Source organism: Drosophila suzukii, chromosome 2L (assembly GCF_043229965.1).
Source record: "Drosophila suzukii chromosome 2L, CBGP_Dsuzu_IsoJpt1.0, whole genome shotgun sequence".
Classification (NCBI taxonomy): domain Eukaryota; kingdom Metazoa; phylum Arthropoda; class Insecta; order Diptera; family Drosophilidae; genus Drosophila; species Drosophila suzukii.
This window is the reverse complement of record NC_092080.1, coordinates 15,466,337-15,479,726: the sequence shown is the minus strand read 5'-3', so window position 1 is coordinate 15,479,726 and position 13,390 is coordinate 15,466,337. Positions and strand designations below refer to the sequence as shown.

Genomic DNA, 13,390 nt, shown 5'->3' with positions numbered 1-13,390 from the left:
TTTATAATCAAGAATGAAAGTTAGCTTCGGTAAGTCTGTGCCTTAGAATAGAAGGGGATAGAGTAGTAGGAGAGCTTTATGGTATAGTTTTCAGATCCGGCAACTTAACTATCTGGAATAGAAAGATGATTTTTGGGCAGTTTTCATCATTCATAGCCTTAGAACTGAGGACAAACGAACAAACGAATCGTATAGTAATGCAAATTTTATATACTTTTTAGGGACGTTTACTGCGTTGCAAACTTCTGACTGAAATCAATATACCTTTTGCAAGGATATAATAAGTGGAAGATATACTGAAAGCGCATTTGCTGATGCTCATATGTAGTTTAAAAGTAAGCTAATCATAAAGATACGTCTGCAGCTTGGAATCAAGTAAAAGGAAGGGTTTGCTAAAGTACTATATCAAAGCAAATTAAAAGTTCAAAAGTGTAGGATGGATATTCCGATAGCCTGTGGCTGGCAGCAAAATGGAAATACCGATGAGAAGCCAGTATGAATTTATAGTGTTTTGATTTCTGGAGTTTGTCGGTGTGGGATGATGAGTTCATGTGATGTAATACCAAGTAGACTGCTACAACTCCTTTGTGGCTTTAGCTTAGTGCAGGTCATTAATGGAATACGTCTGAGCCTTCCGGACTGGCGATGCACATTCGGTTAGGTGTAAATTCAAAATGCCTTTGACCCTTGCTGAGCTTTGATTACCACTAATGAGAAAGCGATTGTCAGTTGGAGGGGTATTTCCAAAACGCTTTAAGGTAGGGGATACAGAGCGGTAGAATTAAGCATGTAAGTGTAAATATCATCCATATTATAAATATCCATTTTAAAAGCCGTATTCCCTAATGAACTATCATAATCAATTGTAGTAAATTTAACGTATCGTACTTAATATTTCCTCCTGAACTATCCGATGTACATACTAATTAAATTTAAAATAAAAGGATTGCCTACTCTTCTTATTCATGTTTGTCAGAAAAAAATCTCGTAAAGATTTATCGTTTATAAAATTAACTTCACATAGAGAAAACGAATTTGTCCATCGACACAATTCAACTTCATATTAACTTTTTTTTGACAGATAAATAACAGGAGCACTAGCATGTCATAGAGAAATCGGCCTTGAGTAAGTCATTGAGCAAAGTTAAATAAAACGCTTCTGATTTCATGGGTATTTAATAGTGTGAAATGGATAAATATGGATTCACTTGCTTAAAACTTTGGTTTCACTGGGCGAGCTATCTCTCACCTTTTGAGGATCCCGTCTGGGCGAAGAACTTTTCCGACAAGCCAGCTATGGCTACTCAATCTACCCACTGATTGGGATTTATAAAGATGTTGGAAACGGTGCCGCGCAGCGACTGGATTCCCTGGTTGGAGGGCACCGGCTTGGGTCTCTGGGCCACGTTGCTCATCCATCGATTGAATGCCTGTTCCGCCTGCTCCCGGCGGATGATCCTCTCCTGCTCACGCCGTCTCTCGGCATTTCGCAGTTCCTGACGTCGCTGTTCGACCAGTCTCAACTTCTGGAGCTCCCACTCCTGCAGGTGGTGTTGAACTGAAGTGGGATTTTTTCTGGCCGGGATGGGGGTGGGGATCTGGTTGGACTTGGACGAACTTGAGTTGGCCTTTTGCGCCTTCTGTTGGCACCACTGCTCGTACTTCTCCTTGGCCAGCCGTTGGCGTAGCGCGATTCGCTCCCGCTGCTCCTCCCTCGCGGCCTGCTCCGCTTGGAGCCTGTATTGACACTGGCGTCTCTTCCCGGACAGCCAGTTCTCGTAGGCCTCGCCGGCGGAACGCTGCACCCGGATAGGATCGAGGCGGCGGGTGTAGGTGAGCGGTGGCGATCCGCCGAACCCATTGGATCCCAGATGGAGCGAAGGCAGGCTGAGGTCCTGTGGCGTCTCTCCCGGGGGCAGCATGCTCTCGCCCCTGGACATGGCCTCCTCCCAGCTGCACATGGAGGTAGTCGAATCCTTGTCGTAGGAGGCGGAGGAAGAGCAGGATGTGGAGGAGGGGGTTCTGCTACTGCCGCTGCTCTGACTACTGCTGGGACTGTCCAGATCCAGGCAGAGGGTCTCCGACTCGGTCTGCAGGGCGAGATCCTCTCCATCTCCCAGTACACCATCGTGGTGCCCCAAGGACACATCCGAGCAGCAGCGCAGGGTGGAGGTCTCCGTCTCGTCCAACGAGTTGACTTCACTGGACGACACGGAGCTGCCCACATAGCGCACCGTGCTTGGGCTTCCCATGGTCCGCAGCAGGCTTTCCTTGTCGTAGGTCTTGATGTAGGTCCTGGAGCCCTTCGTCCTCGGGAGCAGTACACTCGCCTCGTCTTCTCTCAAGGAGCCGGTTGAATCCTGCTGATGGCCACAGAATACCTCACAGTCGATAAAGGTTCCCTGATTGTTGACCCGTCCAAGAAACGCCATTTCGCAGAGCTTTTAAGTTTCTAAGGGTCCTTAAGTGAGCTAGGCTAAATAGGATTATTGGTCATATGTACCCACCTTCTTGTGTATCCAATATTCAACTTCAATACGTCGTCTGGGACGATTTATGGAACACCTTGTAGTCAACTTTGCAGTATATGGAAAGTGTTTAAGTTTGTGTGAGGGAATACCAAACAATAAACTTGTTTAAGACGTTGACATAAGTCTCAAATAACGCCAAGATCATATAAAGTTATTAAAATAGTAAAGAAATATTGAACAGAATCACAAATACTAATATCATTTGAACGGATTGATACGGAGTTTACTTCTGGTTATGGAACATTAAAACTAATTTTGTTTTACTTAACAAAATTTATCACATATCACTTATCAACGATATCTGATTTAAAATGTTCTGAACAAAATGAAATTGTGTGAAAGCCAACACATTTTGCACATTTGGTTTAGCAGGAAGCAAGATAAATATGAGGGGGGCTAAGCAAACAGCTAATATCTATTTACACAATTTTAAATATTTCGATTTCAGCATGAACTTTTAAATGGATGCAACATACCCTAGATTGAATGGACATGTCCTACTAATTTTTGGCAAATCCTTTTAACTCCTACCTCAGCCCGTAAAATGCCACAAAATGGCTGACCCGCAAATTTCGGCTTTTGGATTTCATTTTCTATTTTCTATTAATATACAATTTAGCTATTTTTTCCCATTATAATTCTACGTCTGTGCCACCGCCCTCCCCGTCCACTAAAACACCGATCGGGCCTCGCACAACTTGATTGCCGTTGCCGATGCAGCTGAAGTTGCCGCGAACGGTTGTTGCTCTTACATTCTAATCGAAATTTTTATTGTTTACAGTCACGGAAGAGTGCGACGCTGGAGCGATGACGACAGCACGGCGTCGTCTGCGGTGGTGCAGCGGTTCAGCAGGTCAGGGGAAAGTGGTGCAGTGGTGCAGTCGTGGCGGCGGGGTAATGTCAGTTATTTGACAGCGCCGACAGTGGAGTACGATGGCGGGGCAGACATGCATGCGGGCCATACTGCCATACTGCCTTGCTGCAACAGCCGCAAACGTCTCGCCACATCGGCAGTTGAGCCCAGTGGCGGGGGTCTAGGGGGTTGACAGGGGCTTCGAAATCCAAAATGATTTATTTTATCACAATTGATCTTTTAAGGTTTGGTTTAAAGCTTCTAATGCAGGCTTCCTTACTCTTAAAAGAGATATATATATATTTTTTTAAAAGTACGGTAACAAGAAGTGATTCTCAATTAGCACTGCGCAGCTAGAACTAGTTGGGAATTATAAAGTCGCAGAAGCAAACATTTATAAGTTTAGCCGAAGGCTTCTTATTCCAACGCTTTCACTTTAAAGAGATCAAGATTGGGCAGAATATCATTTCTGCCCAAATATAACTGTTTGGGAATTATAGAGTCTCAGAAGGGTAAATTTTCAATATACGTACTTGGTTTTGCTTGGATGAGTACACACGGTACATATCCCATCTGTAGCCCCTCCCAAAATTTTGCAAGCCTCCGTCTCTGGTACAGCTCAATGTTTTCTATTCGCGATGTTTAAAAGCTAAGCCAAAAATGTGCCACTTAGGCGAGCGGCATAAAAATTGCCGAGCAATACCTCCACGTCCCTTATGCCCCCCAACCACATCCAAAAACAAAAAAGGCGGAAAAGTGGAAAAAGGGCAACAGTAGAACCAGAAGCACCAGACGTCGTTGGCAATGCAACCGGCATTATTTTATAATTTACAAACAAGTCGCACGGCTTTAGCGACGTCTGCAACAAGATTGGCCTTTATCGACGGTAGACACAGATGGCAGTCGCCTCTACCCCTAAGTCCTCGAAACACGAAATTCCATTAGCTATGAATGTATTTCACAAAACTTTCATTGATAGAAATCGAAATTATTCCCCCAAGGTAAAATTATTTGCAACGCATAATTTGGTTTGAGTTCTTTTTGAATTTTAATGGAAGGAATGAACAATGTCAATAATTTTATAGTGCATAGGGGAACGGATAAAACCAAAAACGTAAGGTGGGAGGTTCCGCAGACCCCTTTTTTGTAATTTAAATTAAGAACATATTATCAAAGAAATAGTTTCAAATAAAGCTTATATTAGAATACAACTGAGGTTGATTTTAAAATGGTAAAAGCTTCAAAAACTTGACTGTGAAGAGTCGAGTCCATCATACATAACTAGGATTTGAGATTCCAAGAGTGTATACGTTAAAGTGTCGGAAAGAAAGTGAGATCTGTTACATTCTTTTCAAATAATATCATATCTCCTAAAGAAAATGTAGCCTTATATCTTTTGTAAGGTGGTTTCCTGGTCCTCTTGCTATTTTCACTATAAGATAACGCTAATAAATCCTGAAAATGCTTTCCTTAAACTGAAATTATGGAGCAGATCCCTCAGCCTTCAACTTTTCCCGCTCATAGCTTTCACTTTCAGGCCAGTCGTGCAATTAATGGGAAAACCCCATTTATATCCTCCAACCCAACCTCGCAACTCGAGACAAGAAGTCAGTCAGTGAGGCAGTAAAGTGAGCCCGAAAGGCGGCTAGAATATGACTTATTTAAGTCGGAGCCGCGTGTTAATAACTTTGCAAGCCTTGCCAGGCATGCAAACTTCGCTCATGTGAGTGTCCTTCATGTGATTTTGCTTCCTTGCCGGCTTTTCTGCGTGTGGCAGGCAGATTAAAGTGACAGACAGGGCTACGCAGGCAAAATAACAAAAGGTGGTTAAGTCCTTGTAAGTGTTTAAGTCGACAAGAGGGGTCCTGCCGGCCAAGGACGAGGCTCGATGCGTGTTTATAGCGCTGTGAAATGAACATTTTGCAAGGTGATTTAACAGTTATTAGATTTTTCAACCCAAAGTGGCTAGGCAGGCTTATTGCGTTTCCGTTCCAACATTCTGCCTACGATTTCCTCTGGGGATTCTCGTGTTTCTTTTCCCTTTATTTTTTATAATCCTGCAAAGTTTTTATTTGATTGCGACAAATATTCGCATCTCGTGTCCCAACGAGGACAGAGAAAAACAAAACGTCAAAGGCATTTGAGGAAAACAATTGCAGGGCCAAAAGTTTGTGCTCACAACTTTTAAACTATGCCTGATTAAATAAAGGCCTGAGAAGAAGTTGAGCTTAGTTGTGCATGGGAAGATATTCATATTGTATAAGCAAATATGCAAAATTGTTATCTAAGAAGTGTTTATTCCATCTCGGGAATTGTTCTTGACTTTTCATCTCGAACACTTTACGCCGAGAACTACTTGTCTAACTTTTGGGTTTTAATACCCTTGCATTTTAGTTGCGAATTTGGAATGCAGTAAGGAATAATTGTTTGACATGAGTATTTGTAAATGCACTATCTAATGTAGACAAAACTTCTTGCATAATTTTTCTAAGTGTAGAAAATATGTATGAGGAAACAGTGAACTTACATACGATACGACTTTTGATGTTGTGCATAAATGTCACAAGAAGCTCCATTACATTCAGGAAAAAACATGTTCTCAAAGTCGTTTTACGATCTTAACAGTGAGGCAAGATAAGGTCTTAATTTATACAAATAAGATGAAGTGTTCTGGGCTTTCGAGATTACTTTTCTGTCAAAATTCAAAATCATGACTAATATCATCTCTATCAAGAGCGGTTCTTTTCGAAAAACAAAATTCGTCTTTATTTTGAGAACCTATTTGTGACGGGTTCTCAAATTGAGAACATTCGAGGTTGGCTTTTCTATTCTTGGTTTTTGCAAGAACTTTTGTCTTGATTTTGAGATTCTATTTGTCTCAAAAAAGTGAGAGGACGTATTCTCAAATTGAGAACATTCGACGCTGCCTTTTCTATACTTGATTTTTCTAAGTGTACCACTGAACTGCAAGGATATCTGTAACTCTCCTGACAAAATTTCACACCAACACTGGACTTATTATGCAAGTCAAAATACTTGATTGAATTAAAACGGACCACTTGGCCATACATTTAAACTTTGTTTGCCGGCTTTTAATAAATTTACCTCATTTCCAGAGAGTAGATGGGCCCTGAAGTAAGCCACACAACTTTGTAGAGCAACTTTGGCACATTTCTTAATTAGCTTTATGAGTTTGCTGCGAAGCACCTGTCGAAATTCCCATGCGTGCGGTCAGTCAGGTGCTGCCCGGCCTAGTCCGAAAAACTTTTCCTTCACTGAGAAAATATTATGCAAAAAATTATATTAAAACTTTGTGTACGCTGCTATTGTACAACTTTATATATTGTGAGAAAGGCCAGTGTGTGTGTGGAAGGACTACGTAGGACTACACTTACAGTCCTTAAATATGGGGGAATGGGAAATGGAAAATGGGGAGCTATCAATAGCAATGGCAACAATGGCCAATTTGTAGAGAGGTTCTTGAGGCGCATAAATTATACCTTGGCCCCTAATTGGACCAGTCTTTGCATGGAAATGACGACAACGTCAAACGACCACGGCGAAGGCGACACTTGAAATCAAAATTCACGATGCGGGTGGATGGGTGATGGGGGAAAATCGCTGGAAAATGTCCACAGACTGTCGACATTGGAACGTAAAGCGAAAAGGCAGCAGGGCGTAACATGCGATAAAATTGAGTTGGAAACGTGTCTCAAATCTAAAATTAACAAACTGCCCGAGTTAGTCAGCGAGTCACCGAGTCAACGGGCCACCAAGTACGGCCGTGAGTTAGCCGTATCCTTCACCCCAACCCCGTTTTCCCGGCTAAATGTCCTGCGACGCAGCCCAGCCTGCATGTAAATGAGTTTTTAATGATGTCCACGTTTGCCGGCTACATTCAAATCCTCTACAGCCCTCGATTTTTCCTCTATTTTTTCCCTATTTTTTCCCCCCTTTGCAGTGTGTCTCTTTGGAGTGTCATAGTTTGCCTAATTGCTGACATAATTTTCCTGGTTTTTTGCTTCTGTCCTTTAATAGTTTTTTCACCGTTCGCTGACTATCGGTTTCATGTAAATGTGGGCCTGATTAGCGCCAGTCATGAATTTCAATTTGGCTCTTAATTAATTGTTGATTTAAAATTCTTTGCGTGCAATGAGAACAAACCAACGCAGTCGTAAGCCAGCTTAAAAGTTCTGTTTAAAGTTTTTTATTGACTTAATAACTGCCTGAGTACGGAAATTACAACACTTCTTTGCACATGTTCAAAGCAGTAATTACAAATTGCTTTGTGATATATAAAAGCTTTAACATTCATAAGTAAATTAGATATTTTTTTGTTAAATACGATTTATGTGAAACTTTATTTTTTCTGAATATGAAATATTTACTTTATGAAAATCATTAGCTCATTAGGTACTTTTACGTCGAATTATATGTGAAATCATTTTTTAATCACCTGTCCTCTCGCAATTACTACTAAAAAGTAGTTGGCAATTTTTTTTAATAAATCCATATTTGGATTAAATTTGAAAGAAACCATGATTTTATTCGAAATTAGTAACCAATGAACAAATTATTTCATTAATATATACAAAGATATGGGAAATCAATTCTATGGGCATGTTTAAGACGATCTGAAAACAAACGCAGACAGTGTTTTCTTTAAATTTTTGGGAACCAGCAAACGTTGATTAAATAGAGGTGATCGTTCCATACAAAAAAATATATACATACTAAGCTACCGTTGAATAGCATGACCAATTTTGCATAAGAAAAGCCCAATCTTTCATGGCCTTTCACCAAGAAAAGGCTGTGTAAAAAAAGCGCCTGTCCATAGATTAACTCGAGTCTCAGTGGCAGAAAAAAAGATATATTGCCACGTGTTTAGTGGTTAAAACAATGAAGCCCCCACCTTTCTTACCACTGCACAAAGGTGGACTGCTCGCTGTGCCCATAAATAATGCAATGGAAAAAAGGGGAGTCAAGTCCGTCCGGCCATTGAGTGTTCGACAAAGCCAGGTGCAAAATAAAGGAAAACTGGGGGAGGTCAGCGGATCCGTCGATGCCGAGGTTTTATGCTCAGACAATGGACCAGATATTTATCAAACTGATGTCGTGTGATCAATAATGTGGGCGGCATAGAAGGGCAGCCTCCAAAGGAGGCGATTATGAGTGATGTTTGAGGCTGAAAACAAGGGCTACGAAGCAAGAGAAAATAAGATATGGAAGACAGCAAATAAACAATTGTATAGGAGACTAGAAAATATATATTTCAGGGAGTTTGATTTAAAATAATCCTGAAAAAACTGTGCTTTTGGTGCAGGCATATGAATGTTTTGCCTTGAGATGCAATAGTGGGTACTCCATTTTATTGGGACCTATGGCAATAAATAGCTTAGGTGCCCTTTTGTAGATTTGCTTGCATGTTCTGTGACACTTTAATTAAAATACAAGGTATACGTGTTTTATAAGGGTAATGAGTAATTTCACAAGGCTCTAAAACAAGTAAAAAGGTTTAAAGAAATTGGAAAAATACATTTAAAGTATTTTGGGCGCAAAAATCGGTAGTCAGTTTTTTTTTTTAAAACAGATAGAAAGTATAACAAAAAATTATTTAATAAATATTCAAGTATTGTGGGTTAAGTTGAAAGATTGTTTTATAGCATCTTAATGATATGTCGTGTAATATAAGGTAAGCTACTGACTAAGCTTAAAAGAGAAAAAAGAAAATATTAAATATTAGTTTTTGAACAGGATTTCAACTATCAAGTTTTTTTACATGGCATAGAAAATATAAAAAAAATATCCATACAACATAGAAGTAAATCCTAGTGAAACGTAACAAATTCTTAATAAATACTCGTATTCTTTGCTTGATCTATTGTTTATAACCAATCTATGTGATTTATGAAGTACTGGCTATTTTGTGAGCTCCTTATTGTCTTTTAAATCCGATTTCTCCAATCGCCAAAAAGGCGTCGGGCACCCCCTGGGGTTGCTTGTGGTCCTGGAGGAGGTTGCTCAATCTGGCCATTACCTCGGTCAGGTGGCTATCAAGCTGAAATGCACACTGCAATAATATCAAAGCGAAAGTGCGTACACAATGCAAACAACCTGGAAACGACTTGACTCTAAGCTCTACCCTTGACTCCCTGGCCAACCTGCCATGCAATGGCAACAAAAGCGTCTTCTGCAACAACACCAACATTGGGATGATGAAAACAAACAGCACTAGCAAGAACAACAACAACGTCAACAACAACAACATTAACAACAAAAGCATCAGGACAACACAAACTAGTTAGTGCAAACAACATTGATGACGAATAACATGCTTCAATACCTTCCAAATTTAATCCTGCCAATGCTCGCTATTCGGACTTACCCCCTTCCGAAGCAACCCTGTTTCCCCATTATATCCCAGAATTTCGAACAAACATGCGAACCTGCATGAGTAGGCATCGACCTGCCCAAGTGCACACTGTCAAAAGAGCCAACTTAAACGAGGCCTAAAAGCGTTGAAGCAGTGTCGAATTTTGGGAATTGAATTATATTACGTCAAGTAAAGTCATCTGTCACATGATAACACTACGGTCAGAAAATGTTTAGGTAATTAAAATATAATTTTGTGCATATTAGCTTAAGCTTTTTGTATTATTTAACATTTAGGGTATTCCTTGTTGAATTTTGGTCAGCTGGTAATCAGCTGTTCCATAATAAATTAGTTTTCGGAGATTTCTGCAATTCAACAGCCAGAGTTGTCACCTTGCTTAATGACAGCTCTGTAATGATGATATGGTGTCACCAATGAGCATTATTTACCTTAAAATCAAAAAGAACGAATATTTTTGGTTGTTTTTACCATCTTCATAGTTTTAGGCATTAATTTAATAAATAAAATAAATAAAAAATAATAGTAAAAAATATATAAACTAAAGGGGTAATTTTTACTATTCTTATGATTCTGGTAAACATTTTAAATGTTGTACTTGAGTAAAAATTATAAATTTTTTTTGTTTTTTTTTGGTAGATTTGTTCCGAACTACAAAAGAAGTCGATAAAATATTAAGTAGAAAGCTTAATAGAAAATAATAGAAAAAATAAAGCTAATTTGAAAAAATTATGTACACATGGTTATGTTAAAAACTAAATGGAATCTAACCCACGGTTAGCTGGCAAGGAATTTCGCATACTTTTGTCATTACTTTGATCACAGTGCACTTCGCAGACCAGTGTGTGCGGACTCATGCGTGTGTGAACTGGAAACCGAACCAACGTTGACCTCATCAAAAGGATTTTCAACGTCTTTTTGGTCTTTTTGTTTGCCTGGACCGGCCGGCTGGCCTTTGACTTTGCTGCAAGGGGAGCTCCGAGCAAGCCGAGCTCCCGAGCTGGGAAATTGTGCAAATGAACTTTAGGCCTTTGGCTTTGTTTGTTTGTATTTCGGTTTCCCACACCCAGCTCCCCGGGCTCTCTGTTTCCCACTTGATGCTACCTAAAACATGCTTTATTTTATTTTGGAACAATATAATTTTGTAACTTTTCCGACGCACAGGATCAGACAGACAGACACAACAGTCAGTCGGCCAGCCATGAAAATCTAATGAAAATGGGTGGAGGATTTACACCATTTCCTCGGTTTCATCTACTTCTTTGGCTTAAGGCCTGTACGAAAATGTATCTTGTCCCCCACAACAATTGAAATCTTATTGAGTGTCCTGTCCTCGGCAGTTTCAGTTTCGATTTTTGCTTACCTCTCTTCTTTTGTGTTTTTCTGGCAAATTGTTATTTGCTATCGTAAGTGCCCCAGTGCAATTGTCCTTGCCCTTCCCATCTTATTGGTTTACAAAATTGGTTAAACTGTGTATTGGGGCAATTGCTTAAATTGACTTTTGAATCGCTTGATATAGTTAGTAACACAGAAAAATATTCATAATAATTTTTATGATTTTTCGATTTGAGAGAAATCTTAAAGAGAGGAAATGCAAGAGAGATTATTTCTCAATATCAAGTTTACAGGGGTTTTTGTCCTGTGTAGGTAAAGAGTTTTTAACAAATTCTGTATGATTTTCCCAAAATCTAAACGAGAATGTATCTATATTTTAACAATTTGTGGACAATTTGAATCACTGATAAAGTTTGCTTCGACGAATGGAATCTGAATGGAGCGGCCGATAGACCGGGTTACTTCTGCGGTGGCTTTAGAGGACCCATCCATGGTGTGGGATTGACGTAGAGCTGCGAGACGGTGCCTCGCAGGGAGTCCAGGCCCTGATTGAGGGGCACCGGCTTGGGCTTCGCGTCCACGTTGCTCATCCACTTCTCCCAGGCAACCTGGGCGAGTCGCTTGCGCCGCTTCTCCTCCAGCGCCTTGGACACCATGGCCCTACGTTTCTCCTCGCGCTGCGCCTGCTGTTGCCGCTGCTTCTTCAGCCACCAATCCTCGACGACCTTGCGGATCTCGTCCTTGGACACCTTACGAATAGTCCTGTTGGCCGTCACCGCCGAAGAGTTTGACGAGCCAGTTGGGCACAATGTGCTGGATGCGGACACCAGGGGATCCTTGCTGAGCGCCAAGCCGGCCTTCATGGCCGCGGTCTGGAGATGAGTCTCCACTTGCAGGTTTGTCGCCTGGCGAGCCTTGTCCTTCAGCCACTGGTCGTAGCACATCCTGGCCAGCTTCTTGCGCTCCTCCAATCGCTGCTGCTGGGACTCTCGCTCCTCCTTGAGCCGCCGCTGCCTTTGGAGGAGCTGCCGCTGCTTGGCCGAGTACCAGTTCTCGTAGGCCGCCTCTGGCTCGCGATCCACCTGGATACGGAATTATCACAAGGATAAAAATGTAACACATGGTCAATAGCTTAAGTCAAAATGTTCTTAATTGTCGTCCGATTTTTATAAAATCCGGAGCATGAAACATTCAGGGTACAAAATTATTATCATCTACCGGTGATTTTCTCTTTAAGCAAACGATTCTACACCTGTGTTTTGAAACCATTTAGATATTTGCCTAAAAGTATGCAGTTTATTGTCTCTTAAATAAATCCTTCTGAATAAATCAAATATTGTTGCATACTTTAAGACACCTTAATATGCGTTTAAAAACCAAAGTGATTTCTATGGAACGCTCATGCATTTTCCCACTTGTTTAATATCGATTTTAAAGAAGAGAGAAGTTTAGAAGCTTTAAAATTTCGTAAATCCTACCTTAATTCCTTGTATGTGCCTAAGATAGTTGAGGGAGCTCTCCGGGGAATTGAGACACAGCGGGGGCACCAAGTTGTTCTGGCTCTCGGATCGCTTGAGTCCCTCATAGATGGTAGACCATTTACTAGTAGAATTAGGCGAAGGATAATCCGTAATAGCGTAAGTGCGAGTGCTGGTGTTTTGGGGAAGGGAATCCGGTGACGAAATCGATTTGGGCGACTCGTTGGACGACGAGGATCGTCTAATGCGAGTACTGCTGCTGAAGATCTCGTCCCTGAAGATGAATTCTCCAGAAGGGTTTATGCGACCACAGAATGCCATTTCAAAACGTTGGGTTTACGGAAGTGTGTAAGCCTGTTGAACGAAGAGGCAGTGAAGCTAGTATTGAACGAAATAATTTTTTGGTTTTTAAACTTTTCAACCTGATTGTCAAGGTTCCAACTTGTAACTAAAAAGCGATGCCTACGCAAATGTTCAGCTGTCAGCAGGTTTTCCGATATGTTCCTCCATCCCGTCCCCCCAATAAAGGTCCCGTCAAAATGCTTGTCACACTGAACAGAGAGCCGCGCAATTAAACCTGCAGCTCGACCAATTGCACTTCCATATGCAGCGGAAAATTTTAATTACAATGGCCGGGAAACAAGAACAATAACAACGCGGAACTAGCGAGTATAAAGAATACACGTGCCTTGGCGATGACGTTGAGGTCGACGGTGGTGTAAACCTCAGTTGCCGACACATCAGTAAATGGCGGCGGCCCATTGACATTTCCGCTGATTACTTTATGGCCGAACACATGTAC

General features: G+C 41.1%; 2 protein-coding genes across 3 annotated transcripts; both read right to left on the bottom strand.

The window, feature by feature from the left end:
• Positions 1-1,157: 1,157 nt before the first annotated feature.
• LOC108009887 (chromatin assembly factor 1 subunit A-B) lies at positions 1,158-2,646 on the bottom strand. 2 transcript variants are annotated; one of them, XM_017074604.4, is made up of 2 exons: positions 2,508-2,646; positions 1,158-2,452 (listed from the first exon to the last, which is right to left on the bottom strand). In XM_017074604.4, the coding sequence occupies exon 2, from the start codon at positions 2,430-2,432 to the stop codon at positions 1,305-1,307; it is 1,128 nt and encodes a 375-aa protein (XP_016930093.3). In that variant the 5' UTR covers positions 2,433-2,452; positions 2,508-2,646; the 3' UTR covers positions 1,158-1,304. The 2 variants fall into 2 exon arrangements, with proteins under 2 accessions (XP_016930093.3, XP_065721584.2); XM_065865512.2 differs by having other exon boundaries at positions 1,158-2,441; positions 2,508-2,643.
• An 8,818-nt stretch (positions 2,647-11,464) lies between these two features.
• On the bottom strand, positions 11,465-13,048 carry LOC108010240 (protein maph-9). The gene is made up of 2 exons (XM_017075096.4): positions 12,589-13,048; positions 11,465-12,192 (listed from the first exon to the last, which is right to left on the bottom strand). Exons 1-2 carry the CDS (start codon positions 12,907-12,909, stop codon positions 11,569-11,571), a joined length of 945 nt encoding a protein of 314 aa, XP_016930585.3. The 5' UTR covers positions 12,910-13,048; the 3' UTR covers positions 11,465-11,568.
• Positions 13,049-13,390: the final 342 nt, after the last annotated feature.

Excerpts from the sequence above, each read along its gene's own strand:
- LOC108009887 (XM_017074604.4), bottom strand. The coding sequence starts at position 2,432 with ATGGCGTTTCTTGGACGGGTCAACAATCAGGGAACCTTTATCGACTGT.
- LOC108010240 (XM_017075096.4), bottom strand. The coding sequence starts at position 12,909 with ATGGCATTCTGTGGTCGCATAAACCCTTCTGGAGAATTCATCTTCAGG. Across the intron at positions 12,193-12,588 it reads GGCACATACAAGGAATTAAG|GTGGATCGCGAGCCAGAGGC; the intron begins GTAGGATTTACG and ends TTCCGTATCCAG.